The sequence below is a fragment of the Octopus bimaculoides genome, chromosome 1 (genome assembly GCF_001194135.2).
Source record: "Octopus bimaculoides isolate UCB-OBI-ISO-001 chromosome 1, ASM119413v2, whole genome shotgun sequence".
Classification (NCBI taxonomy): Eukaryota; Metazoa; Mollusca; class Cephalopoda; order Octopoda; family Octopodidae; genus Octopus; species Octopus bimaculoides.
The window spans coordinates 56,011,434-56,022,866 of NC_068981.1; the positions used below are offsets into that span (position 1 = coordinate 56,011,434).

Below are 11,433 nucleotides of genomic sequence, written 5' to 3' on the forward strand. Positions count from 1 at the left end.
AGAGTCTGTAAGCTTGGCAAAATTATAACAATCCCAAAGCTGAGAGAAGATCCATCATACAGGTCCACTACACTTCTAAGCACAATTTTAGAAAGGCAAATCGTTGATATAATGAATTCACACATCACTTTCTTCAAATCACAACATGAACTTCCACTTGTTCTACTCTAGACACTATTGTACATATACTCTGTTTATACAAGAGACTTAAAGAAGCACTAACTAAATTCGCTGTTTCCTTTCTTACGATTAGCAGCAACACTAGAACACATAAACTACAACTAAACAAAACACTCAATAACACAACAACAAACATCTTAGCACTACAAAAGTTTTGATGACAAAATTTCCCATTTGTCTAACTTTTTCCTCCCTCCCATTTGTTTTTTTAAGTGAAGCTTTTAAAGAAATTTTATCTGGAAACAGTGACAGTCGTGGCTTTGTGTCACATCGAGAGTATGTTTCGAACAGTTACAATGTCAACTCAGTTGCTTTAGATATAAATAAAAAATAAAAAAAACACATTGTTAAATATACAACTTAATCACGTAGTTTTGTTTTTGCAATTAATAATCGTTTGTTGATTTTCTTGTGATTACTGTGATAAACATTCCTCGCACAAGCTGTTGTCATGGTAAAATATATGTGACGCCACTTCCTTTAACTGACGTCACTTCCTCATCCGTTATAACTTCGAGAATTTTCGCACTATTTCACTTATTCTGTTATCCACTTCGTGAGATATTATATGCCTACGCTGTTGTTTCATTCAATTTGTGAAATTTGTGAAAATGGCCAAATGGGACCAAAGGGATCCGCGTTGGATAGTAGAGGTGCGCCCCGATGGTACAAATGTGAATAATTGGCACTGGTATGTATGGATATTCATTTACAGTGCATATTCCTATCAAACCAGACCGGTTTCGGTAAATGTGTTTCAAACTCACAGTAACCACGCGCACTTAACATCTGTATAATTTTATTAGATCGTATGTAATATATAAATTAGATTCTGTAGTTTTTCTATATATCCAGAGTACTAGAACATTGAATGGTACTTCTTTATTTTTCCTCCCCCTCACCACCACTTCGTAGGGTTTCTTGTCTTTCGTTTTTGGGTGTCTGAAAAAAAAAAATTACGGTAAATTAAAACCAAACGGGGATTTAATCTAATGCATTCTTTTAGAAAAGTTACTAAAAAATCATATCTTAATTTGTTATTAATTCATTAATTGAGACATGATTTCGTTTCTATTTCTAGTCTCTATAATTTTTTAATCTTGTCCTTGATGAAGTAAAACGACGAACCCCATAAACCTCTATTGAGTATAATTGCTATTGTTTAATAATGATTTCTCCAATTGTTTAATTTTCTGTTTCTTCTCGAACATTCCACATATTTGTCACATCAAGAAAGGTCTTCGCTAGAGTGCACATGATCGGGTAATAGTAATACATTCAGGAACCTTTTTCTCGGTGCATATTTTATTGTCGATCTTACTAAATTCGGTCATCGTCTCTCGAAAGTGATATAACTGTTCTGTATTACGTAATGATGGTATTTAAAATGTAAATTATTATAGAAGCTGATTTAATTCTTATTTACGGTGAAAAAAAATTAACTGGAAAAATCTCTTTTCATTGGATTCGTTTAAATTAACTTTCGTATAGGTTAAAGCATAGTATAATGTTACTCATTTAGTTTTCTATGTGTACTTTTGATTTATTTATTTTAGGGACCCTTTTTGAATTTAAAATTTGTTTTTAAGTATGTCTTATAATAATAGATGTAATATACTCTGTGCTGAAACTATGATTTACCTGGTTTCTAGAACTTTTCATTGTTTAATACTATATAAAACGCTATGGTATAGTGGTGCCAACGGCCACATTAAAAATAGACAAACTATTCGTAAATGTATACGCTTTACTCTGGCTTCTGTGGGGATTATTAATTATAAGTACTATGTACTTTTCTGCGATGACTCGCTGTCTAAATTGAACATTTCCATTTTATCTATTTGTGTGTGTAGAACCATGCCGCTACGCTTGAGGCAATTTTGAATCCCTATTCGAGCCATCAAACTTGCGTCGCTATGCTTTTGGAAAATAATTAACGTCATAACATGCTGTTTCTTTTGCATTTTGTCTCTTTTCCAAGTACACTGTGACTAGTTTGAGTCATAAGTGAACTACGGTCATTCATGTTGGGGCACTGTCCTGAGTTATCACTTATTTGTTTGGATTAGAGATTCAGAATCTGATAAATAAATAAATAAATAAAATCATGCGCATAGGAGATTCACAGCTGCAGCATTTTTTTCGTATATAATATTTCGTTTGCATTTGAAGTGTATAAATATATATTTTGCTTGCATTTACATATTCCCCCTTACTTTAAACTGAAACTACAAAAGCAATAAGAATCTCGGTTTAAAGCTTTAGAAATGTATGTATTAATTACAGGGACAAAAAATATGAAAATCCTGTAATAGTTGTTCCGGAGACATTTTCGTGAAATGCAAATCGCCATATAAGCTATCAGACAGGTACGAATCTTAGTATCCCATCGTACTTCTTGAGTATCTGCAAAATTCCTGGTTCCCGTCTATGTGATTATTACATACATGAATGACAGGATCTATGGTTATGATTCTATGTTTGGCAGTCAAATGTTGATGATAGCTTAACAACAGTATTGTTATATGATCCCAACAGATCGGCCTCTGGCAGGATATATAGCAGTACAAGTAAAAGGGCAGCTACATTTTTAGAATCAACCTCAATTAGAAAGCACCACCTTGTTCCCAGTTCCACACTACTGAACATCCACTGTGCATCTGTCACATGCTCAACATCACAATTTCATTTGATTAATACAAATTTATTAGTTTCAGCAACCTATCAAACTCTTCCCAGTTGCTTTCTCGTTCTGCTAAAAGTCTTCTCTGTAAACATCCTGATAGTATTTTTGATTGCAAATGGTTTCACTGATAAATGCGACACCTCTTCCCCCATCATAAGCTCATCAATAGATTATCGCTTTTATCAGTAATAGGCATTTTTCATACAGGTCCCCATAAAACCATCAGTTTTTTTTTATTTTATTTTATTTTATTTTGCTGATTCTGAATCTCTTGTTCAAAACATAGAAGTTCGAAGGGTTTTTTTAAAAAATAAAATTGATAAACAAATCAGAAAAGGGATTAAAATATCCAAGCTTAAATGATCAAATGACAAAGCTTATTTTAATTGGTTAAAAAGTGGACATCAACCCTTAAGCATTGAATCCAACCAAAATATTCTACCTGTTTTATATTCAAACTGGCCAGATCTGGCCTCTGCCATCTGCTATATAATTTCATTAAAAAACTAATCACATCATCAAAATCTCAAAGCTATCACATAATGCGTGATTAATTAAAAACAATATGAATAAATAAGCATTACTTTTGACAGAATGATCTGAGTGCTAAAGGGTTAAAATGGTGAGGATGAGGAATGCCATGAAATTGGAGCTGAGCTTAGCCAGTAGACCTTTTTGTGACTTAAGATGCATTTACAGCCATGATCATATCGAAAGAGGTCTTTATCTTGAAATCAGTCATGTACTTCATATGCAATGTCAGATTGCCAATTTGTTATGTTTGCTAGATATATATGTATATATATATATATATATACACACACACACTATCTCATTGGTTCCAGATAGTGAATTATGGCTATGTTGGGGCACTGTCTCTGAGTTTTGAATCAATATAAAAATTAAGAGATTCTCTAAGACACTTACTAAACGATGCATTTATACCAATCGTCTGAAGTACACATAACGTGTCACATATTTTAAAACTTGTGGAATAAGTCATTTGAACACTGAGAGCCAATAAAATCCTTAGGTGAACTGGTTCAGAGAGATAATTATTTTGGGTATAAACACAATATCATGTGGATGGATCTCACTTAAGTTTAAATTATAAAAATGTTTGATCAAAATGTCTACATATATATGTATTATAACGTACGAGGCTATGTATTCCAGAGACACTTGTATTGTTGATGTTGACTCAGTATAACACTATGACAAGGACGGTTCTTTGATTTACGGGTGCAGCTCATCAAATGGGATTCCTCTTCACCCTGAGTCTACCGTAGAACACACCAAGTATGTTACACTGTGGCAACATATTTGGCATCTCATTATTGCAAAGTGAATATTTTGAACCATTCAACAATATTTGAAGGAAAGATACATATTGCTGACTCTGAATGCATACATGTAAAAATGCTATTTCTTTCCCAAACAACAAACTTCCAAAATTTTGCATTTATAATCAATTTTTACAATAGTCCAAAGAATTTCTTTGAGAACTACATTTTATATATGCATGCATATGTGTGTGAGAGGAGTAGTGGTATGAAGTGTTCCTGATTGGAAAGACAGCATGCTAGAGAAATTCAAGATGTTGGGAAAAATGTGTTCAGAATGATCATGATGTACTTGTCCTTACTGATGTTGAAAAGAGGCTTGTAAGTGCTTTGAGAGAGACTGTTTAATGAAGTGACTGCATAGAAGAGAGAGATTTCTTGACTAGACCCAACATGGAATCAGCCATCCAACTTGACATCATTATGATTAACGAAGTAAGAGCTGTGAATACAGTGATAAGTCTAGATTACAAGAATAGGTCTACCTGAATCGGCCTTCATCTCTTGTTTATGATAAATCTGCAGGTCATAACAGAGTTGTTAAAACCAACATCCATGAAAACTCCTGTTATGCCAATTATCTAGTTCTTATGACTGAATTAGTCAAAGATTTGGATGAATTCCTGATTTGGAAGCAAGAATCAAGTGGCCTCAAAGTAAACTAAATGAAGATTAAAACATTTGTAAGTAGTAAAGAAGGAGTGCCCTGCTACCATCAGGAGTTGTTTGTATTCAGTGTGCCATAATGGAATAAGGAGAAAATTCCTTATGTTGCACCAGGTTATGCACAAGAGTTGTTGCAGGACCAACAACAGGCAAGCTGTCAGAGAAACACACTTTATATACAACAGATGCTCAGAAGCAGTAAGTACCAAGAGCACCTGAGAAATAGAAGCTCTCAAGTACCCAGAAGTTCTAGAAGTGGTTGATAACTTCTCTTATCTGGGTGAATCTAATTAGTAGTGGAGGTAAGTATCCTAAAGGATGGTAGCCAGAACAAGATTAGACTGGAAGAAGTTTGGGGAGTTGTTACCTCTGCCAGTGAAGAAGGGAAGATTGTATGACACTTGTATATGCTGCTTGGTAGTGAGATATAGGCCTTGAATGTTGAGGATTTACAAAGATTATATAGAAATGAATCAAACTGATTTACTGTATGTATGATGTTAATGTGCATGAAAAATAGAGTACAAATCGTTGTTATTATGCAAAAATGTCATAAGTCCAAAATGTTGCTTTTTCAGAAAAAGAAAGAATAGTTTCACCTTTCTATAGCAAAACTGCTGTACTACACTTGGACAATCTTTGATATCTTGGCATCTGAAGCAGCTGGAGATACAATAGTTTGATCAAAAGAACTGGCTATTGCAAGCAAAAATTAATATTGAAAAAAAAAAAACAGATTTAGACATATGACAGTTTAACATAACAGCAACAAAATGAATTAGGGAAAAACTGGTTGCATGAGGTATTAGAGGTGGTGTCCAAGAGAGAAAACTGCACTGATGTGATGTTTATAAAGACTGATAGCTGTATAAAGTAGTGCAAGTGAATGGAACCTGTGAAAGACTGATGAAGAAAGACGCAGGCTGAAGTGAAGATTGACTTTAAGATGCTGAGACTCAAGAAGATGACAAAAGGATTGAATGATTAGTGAAATGCAGTGCTGGATAAAATCTGTTCCTTGTGCAAGCATGGCAAAATAAACTTTAAAATGGTGCTGTATATTCCTCCATAGTTGAGTTTCTTCCCTGTTAGCCTCCATCTGTTTCCTTCTCTACCTCTGTGATGCCTTCCTTTGTCTCAATCTTTCTAATTTCTCATGCTCTCCATCTCTATCATTCATCTCTGTCACACATCTTCCCATAACTTATACTCTCTCTGTTCATCCCCCCACTACTCCAGTTCCCTGTATCATACTGCTCATGAATCTAGGAATGGCATTGGATCTGTCTAACTCTCTCATCTTTCTGACACATACATACAATCCTCTCCTTCATGCTACCTGTGTAGTGAAGGGTGGTAGCAAATCTGCATATTTTCTCACACCTTATTCACCCTATCAAGACATGTATTATGAAGGATAGCGTTAGGTCACTCAATTACTATCCCTAACTTAGACTCTTTCACTTCACAAACATATAGCCATTATAAGTCTTCCATTATTCCTCCTAGCACTGTAATTTACTCTCTTTCTGATAGTGAGTGAAGCTTAGAACAGGAATTTTCCACAGCTCTTCATCTCTGCACCTTAGCACTCAGTTGCTAAGTGGTATCCAAGAGATAAGAAAAAGCTACTTGGAAGGCCTTCACAATGATAGGAAGATGATTTAGTTAAATGATTTGGAAGATGGAAAAGAATGGTGTGATCAAGAAAGAATTGGAAGTGCATTGTGACCAGCCGTATATTACAGCATCTGACATCTGGTCAATAAAGTGATATACTATATATGGTTTCAATGCAATTTTATCAAAATCAATATGCAATAATTTAAAACTGACAAAAATTTAATTCAAGTGTAAACAGTTAGTTTTAAGCTCTCCTGTGGCTGGTGGTAGGAAAAGCAATTGGCTGTAGAAAATCTGTTTTAGCAAATTTCATCTGGCTCATGCAACCACGGAAAGTGGATGTTAAAATGATGCTAATGAAATTTAAGAGACCAAGTCAATCTCCCCCTTTCCAGAATTTCTGGAAAATTGTCTAACTTCATGAAATGCATAGCTTTAGTGTATAAATTATAATATGAATAGCATTTTGAAGATTAGTGAGTTGTATCTGAAAAAAATAGTAGCCACTAAATGTTTTTCTGTTGTTAGTTGTCTATTTCCAATTATTTTATGTATTACTTACTTTTGAGTAAGCAGTTTATAAATAACTTACTCAAAAGTACATTTTGAAGTAATTCAGAATTTTATAGAGTTCAGACAAAGTCTGGATTTGGTGTCATGAAATCAAAATTAAAAGCAACTACTGGATTACTAGAGTTGGAGTTGATAAAAATATACCAACTCTATAAAGGAGTAACTGATTGAAGTACTTCTGTTTCTGAGGACAAGATATAATTTTTATCTCACTTAATTCAATCCCTAATGTTACATACTACATTCTCTTAAATTTTATTTTCAAACAATGCTTCATCCTCAGAAAAGGAAGTTACATGTCTTGGTTTATTTCTACTAAAATGGTGTATTCAGTTGCTTTACAAATTCATTTGTTGAATTTTAACTATGGTGTACTTTAGATTGTTGACGTGGTAAACAATGATGTTCCTGATTTTCTTTTATAGTATTTTCTAGTTTTAATACTTTCATATCCTTTTGTTCTATAGCCTCTTAATGAAAGCTGCCTTTTTTGATTTTATAGGTTTTGTCTTATGCTTATTTGCTTGAAGCTTCTTTAATAAATAATATAAAAAAGCTATATATAATAGCATAGTTATAGTCTTTTGAAACCCAAATTTTAACAGTTGGTAAGAAGTAACCTGATGAGTTACATTGGACATGTATGTTGTGTGCATTCATTTAATATAAGAAATATCTGATTAGTCTAACTACAAATAAAGGAATCAATCAGAGAGTGATTAAAACATTCATATCATCATTGCTAATTTGAGAGTTTATAACCTCAATCAGTTGTAAATCTATCATTATCAAATATATTGATACTAAATTGCTTTCCTAATTTTTCAGGGTAGAAAAAAATGCTACATCTTGGTCCAAAAATAAAATTACAGAACTTCTTGCTGGCTTTGTTATACAAGATGAAGACTGTAAGTAATGCTATTCTTGTGATGTTTAGATTTATTTTTCTAATGCTAGCATGAGTCTACTGTATTGTTTAATGCTGTCAGCACATTTTCGTCTCATACTCTTTGTCCATTTTAGTTCACTTGTCTCTGGTGACAAAAGCTTTTTCTGTTTGAAGTCAGTGATGATAGTCTTTTCAGATTCCCTTTGGCTGTTGAGATTAATGCAAAGAGTGTTTAGCTTAAATTTCTTCAGGCTAGTCATTGTAAGGGAAAGATATGGAGTTGTGAGTTGTAGTTCTGATGATAAATTTTTAAGTGAAATGTCTAGTTAGGGGTTTTGAAGATGAGACACAGTAGGGTTAATAGCAAGAGCTATTGGACCAGATGAACTAGGCTGCAGATGGAAATATGGAATCCTAAAAGAAATCTTTCTGTTATATAAAGTTATGAAGCAACATATATATCCCAATTGTTTTTCGTTTTAATTACAAGTTTTATTGATTGACTAGGAACCCCTACAACTAGGCCATGGTCAAATGAATCCTCAGAATAAATTATCTCTTACTCTTTTTAATATCATAATTAACAATCGGGCTCAGTGTCTTAAAAATCAGGATCAAAAGATATCTATGTTGATTTTCTGATGCCATAATGAGAAAACATACACACAATATATTAAAGACACAATATATTAAGTGTAAACAAGTATAAAAGTAGAAATTCCAAAGTAAAAACATATTGTACATACTTTAATTCCAAAACAAAAACATCCTATTCATACATTAAATCAAAATTAGAGGTGGATGACATCCCTATCAGTGGCTAAGAAATACCTAATAAATTCTATGTGGTCCAGCTTTCATTTAGTGGAAAATTTCTTCATAATTGAATGTCTAATATTTTAAAATTAAAATGTTTTTAAGTATTAGATATTGTTTAAGTTTCTGACTTTAGTTTATAGATCCACTCTAGGTTAGACTTTAGTTTTATTTATATACAGAGAAACCTTAATATTAAAATTATTAGGTACTGTCCATAGTTATTACTATGTATCTGTATCAAATCATTCAAACAACAAGAGAATCCAAAAGTGGCAGGTGGCTCATATCCTTGATTGTTCCATGGTTGTAGAAAGGGCATTCCACTTAATGCTTGCATTACACTTTGATGTCTCTGGTTAGACCAAATGCAGTGTAGATTAAAAAATCTGCTTACTCCATTATTTATTTGAGCTTTGGTGCTTTCTACACATTTCATATATATCTTACACAACGAAAATCCAATTTTTCAAATTTATCTTCCAACGTTTTTAATCCAAAAAATTGTTGTATCACAGCAAGCCAAAAAGTATTATAAATATAGGTCTGAGAGTTCACTCTCAATATGGATTTACAAACTTAAATGGAATCACAAATAAGGAAATTCCATCAACTCTACTTTGGTTACATCATATACTCCACATCTTTATACTACAACTTTCAAAAGATGAATAATTTGAACCCCCTCCTTCCTTGGTTTTTAAAAGCTTGCAAAAGATTCTTTTCTTGCACAACATTTTATAGAGATGAACCCAATGCAATGACTTATCTTCTGCTTCTGGGTTATAATAGTATTTTGTTGGTGTCTTGGTCATGTCTGCACCTCTGGGATGAGAAAGACAATAGCTAGAGAAACTTTTCAGTGCCATATATTTTAAACTGTATTTATGAATGTCTCAAGGAAGAGGTGACTTAGAAATCCTAATAAATTCCATGACCTCCAGCTTTCAATAAGTGAAACCTCCAGAGATAGTTGTTTCCAACTCTCTTTATTAGACACACTCTTAGTTCCCTCTTTCTTTCTATGAAATCTTGAGCTACTACCAAAATGTATTTATTTTATATAGATTCACACTCAACTATATATAACATGTCTCACAAAATTGCTGCACATTTAAAACAATTTATGTTATGTAATGTTTCAGACAGTAACTTTAGACATTACCATACATATAAATTCTACTTTTCTTTAAAAGCAAACATTTGTAGGAAAATCTGAATCATTATCCTTCAATGTAAAAAAAAAAAAAACAGAAAATTTATATATTCTTCATATGCATTGAGAGCTGATGTCTCCAATCACAACTGTACTGTGAATTGCTCACAGATGCCATTTGTATGAAAAACAAAGGATGCAAGTTATTTTTAATCGTTCCAAAAAAAAAAAAAATGGGAGACAACTCCGAATTTGTTTGCTCTTGAACCTCTGAACAAGAAGCATAGATTTACCATATTTATAGAAACAAAATTACTGCTATACGTAAGTATGCTTGAAAGATTAGTATATTTAAAAGACTGAATCACAGCTTAATTATGATTTTTCACACCCATGTATGTACAATATTGTACATCTATTTAGTGATTCTCTCATCACTCTTTCCAGTCAGTGTGGTGAAGTCTATTGCTTTGCTGAGAGGGTCTAGTAGAACCAAAGCATGTCTGGAGGTGTCTTCCATGTTTGCTGAAATGATTAAAATAATATTAATCTTTGAGCTAAAGTTGTACTTTCCTCACAACATAAGTATTTCTGTTATATTTTGTTTAGGACAAAGATTGTATGTTCATTGATAGCTCAAGACTGGCTAGTCTTATCTTCTGGATGAAATGGTTATTAGTAACATTTGTTTGACTGCTGAAAGAAACTTCTCATAAAGCTAAAAAATTTCAAGTTTGGTATTAGCATTATTGTCAGTATTAATACCTTGAGTCTAGTTGCCAAATAAATGGCAATAAGAAATAACTGTTTTAGTGTTGTGTAGCCATGCCTACAGCTAAGGCCTGCAATTTTTCTTGCAAGAAAGACACTTTGCTAGAAAACCAGTTACTTTATGAGTCAAAAGAGCTATGTAGACATCTAGCTTGCTAGAAACAACAGCCAAAAGGCTCTCAAATTAGACACTACTACTTTAAATAAGGAAAGAACACCTTACATGATTTTGACTAGAGTTGATCTGGTGTTAAGCAACAACAATCAGTTATACATAAAAAAAACCCATCCCAGTCATTATAGTGTAGGAAAATATCATACACTGTCATCTTATAATTGCTAAGTATTTTGTGAAGAAATTTTATTTGAAAAAAAAGGGAAGTCATGGATTTATCTAATCAGTTTAATTTTCTTTCTTCGAGAATGGAGGAGGATAGCTGCGTGAAAAAGTGCCACACCCTAACAGTTGAGGGAACCCGTGGAAGAGGTAGGCCCAGGAAGACCTGGGCTGAGGTGGTGAGGCAAGACCTTCGTACATTGGGCCTCACCGAGGCGATGACTACGGACCGAGACCTTTGGAAATGGGCTGTGCGTGAGAAGACCCGGCAAGCCAAGTAAGATCGTTGCCAGTGCCCCTGGACTGGTTCTTGTGCGGGTGGCACATGAGATGCACCATTTTGAGCGTGGCCGTTGCCAGTACCGCCTGACTGGCTCCTGTAGGATTTTCGAG

General features: G+C 33.5%; 1 protein-coding gene across 1 annotated transcript in view; it reads left to right on the forward strand.

Moving 5' to 3' along the window:
• The first annotated feature begins 675 nt into the window (after nucleotides 1-675).
• Nucleotides 676-11,433, forward strand: part of LOC106880994 (activator of 90 kDa heat shock protein ATPase homolog 1) — a 31,874-nt gene continuing 21,116 nt past the window's right edge. Inside the window, exons 1-2 of the mRNA XM_014931177.2 lie at nucleotides 676-871; nucleotides 7,900-7,979. Coding sequence (XP_014786663.1) covers nucleotides 792-871; nucleotides 7,900-7,979 — 160 coding nt within the window. The 5' untranslated portion in view covers nucleotides 676-791. The remainder of the gene's footprint in view (nucleotides 872-7,899; nucleotides 7,980-11,433) is intronic.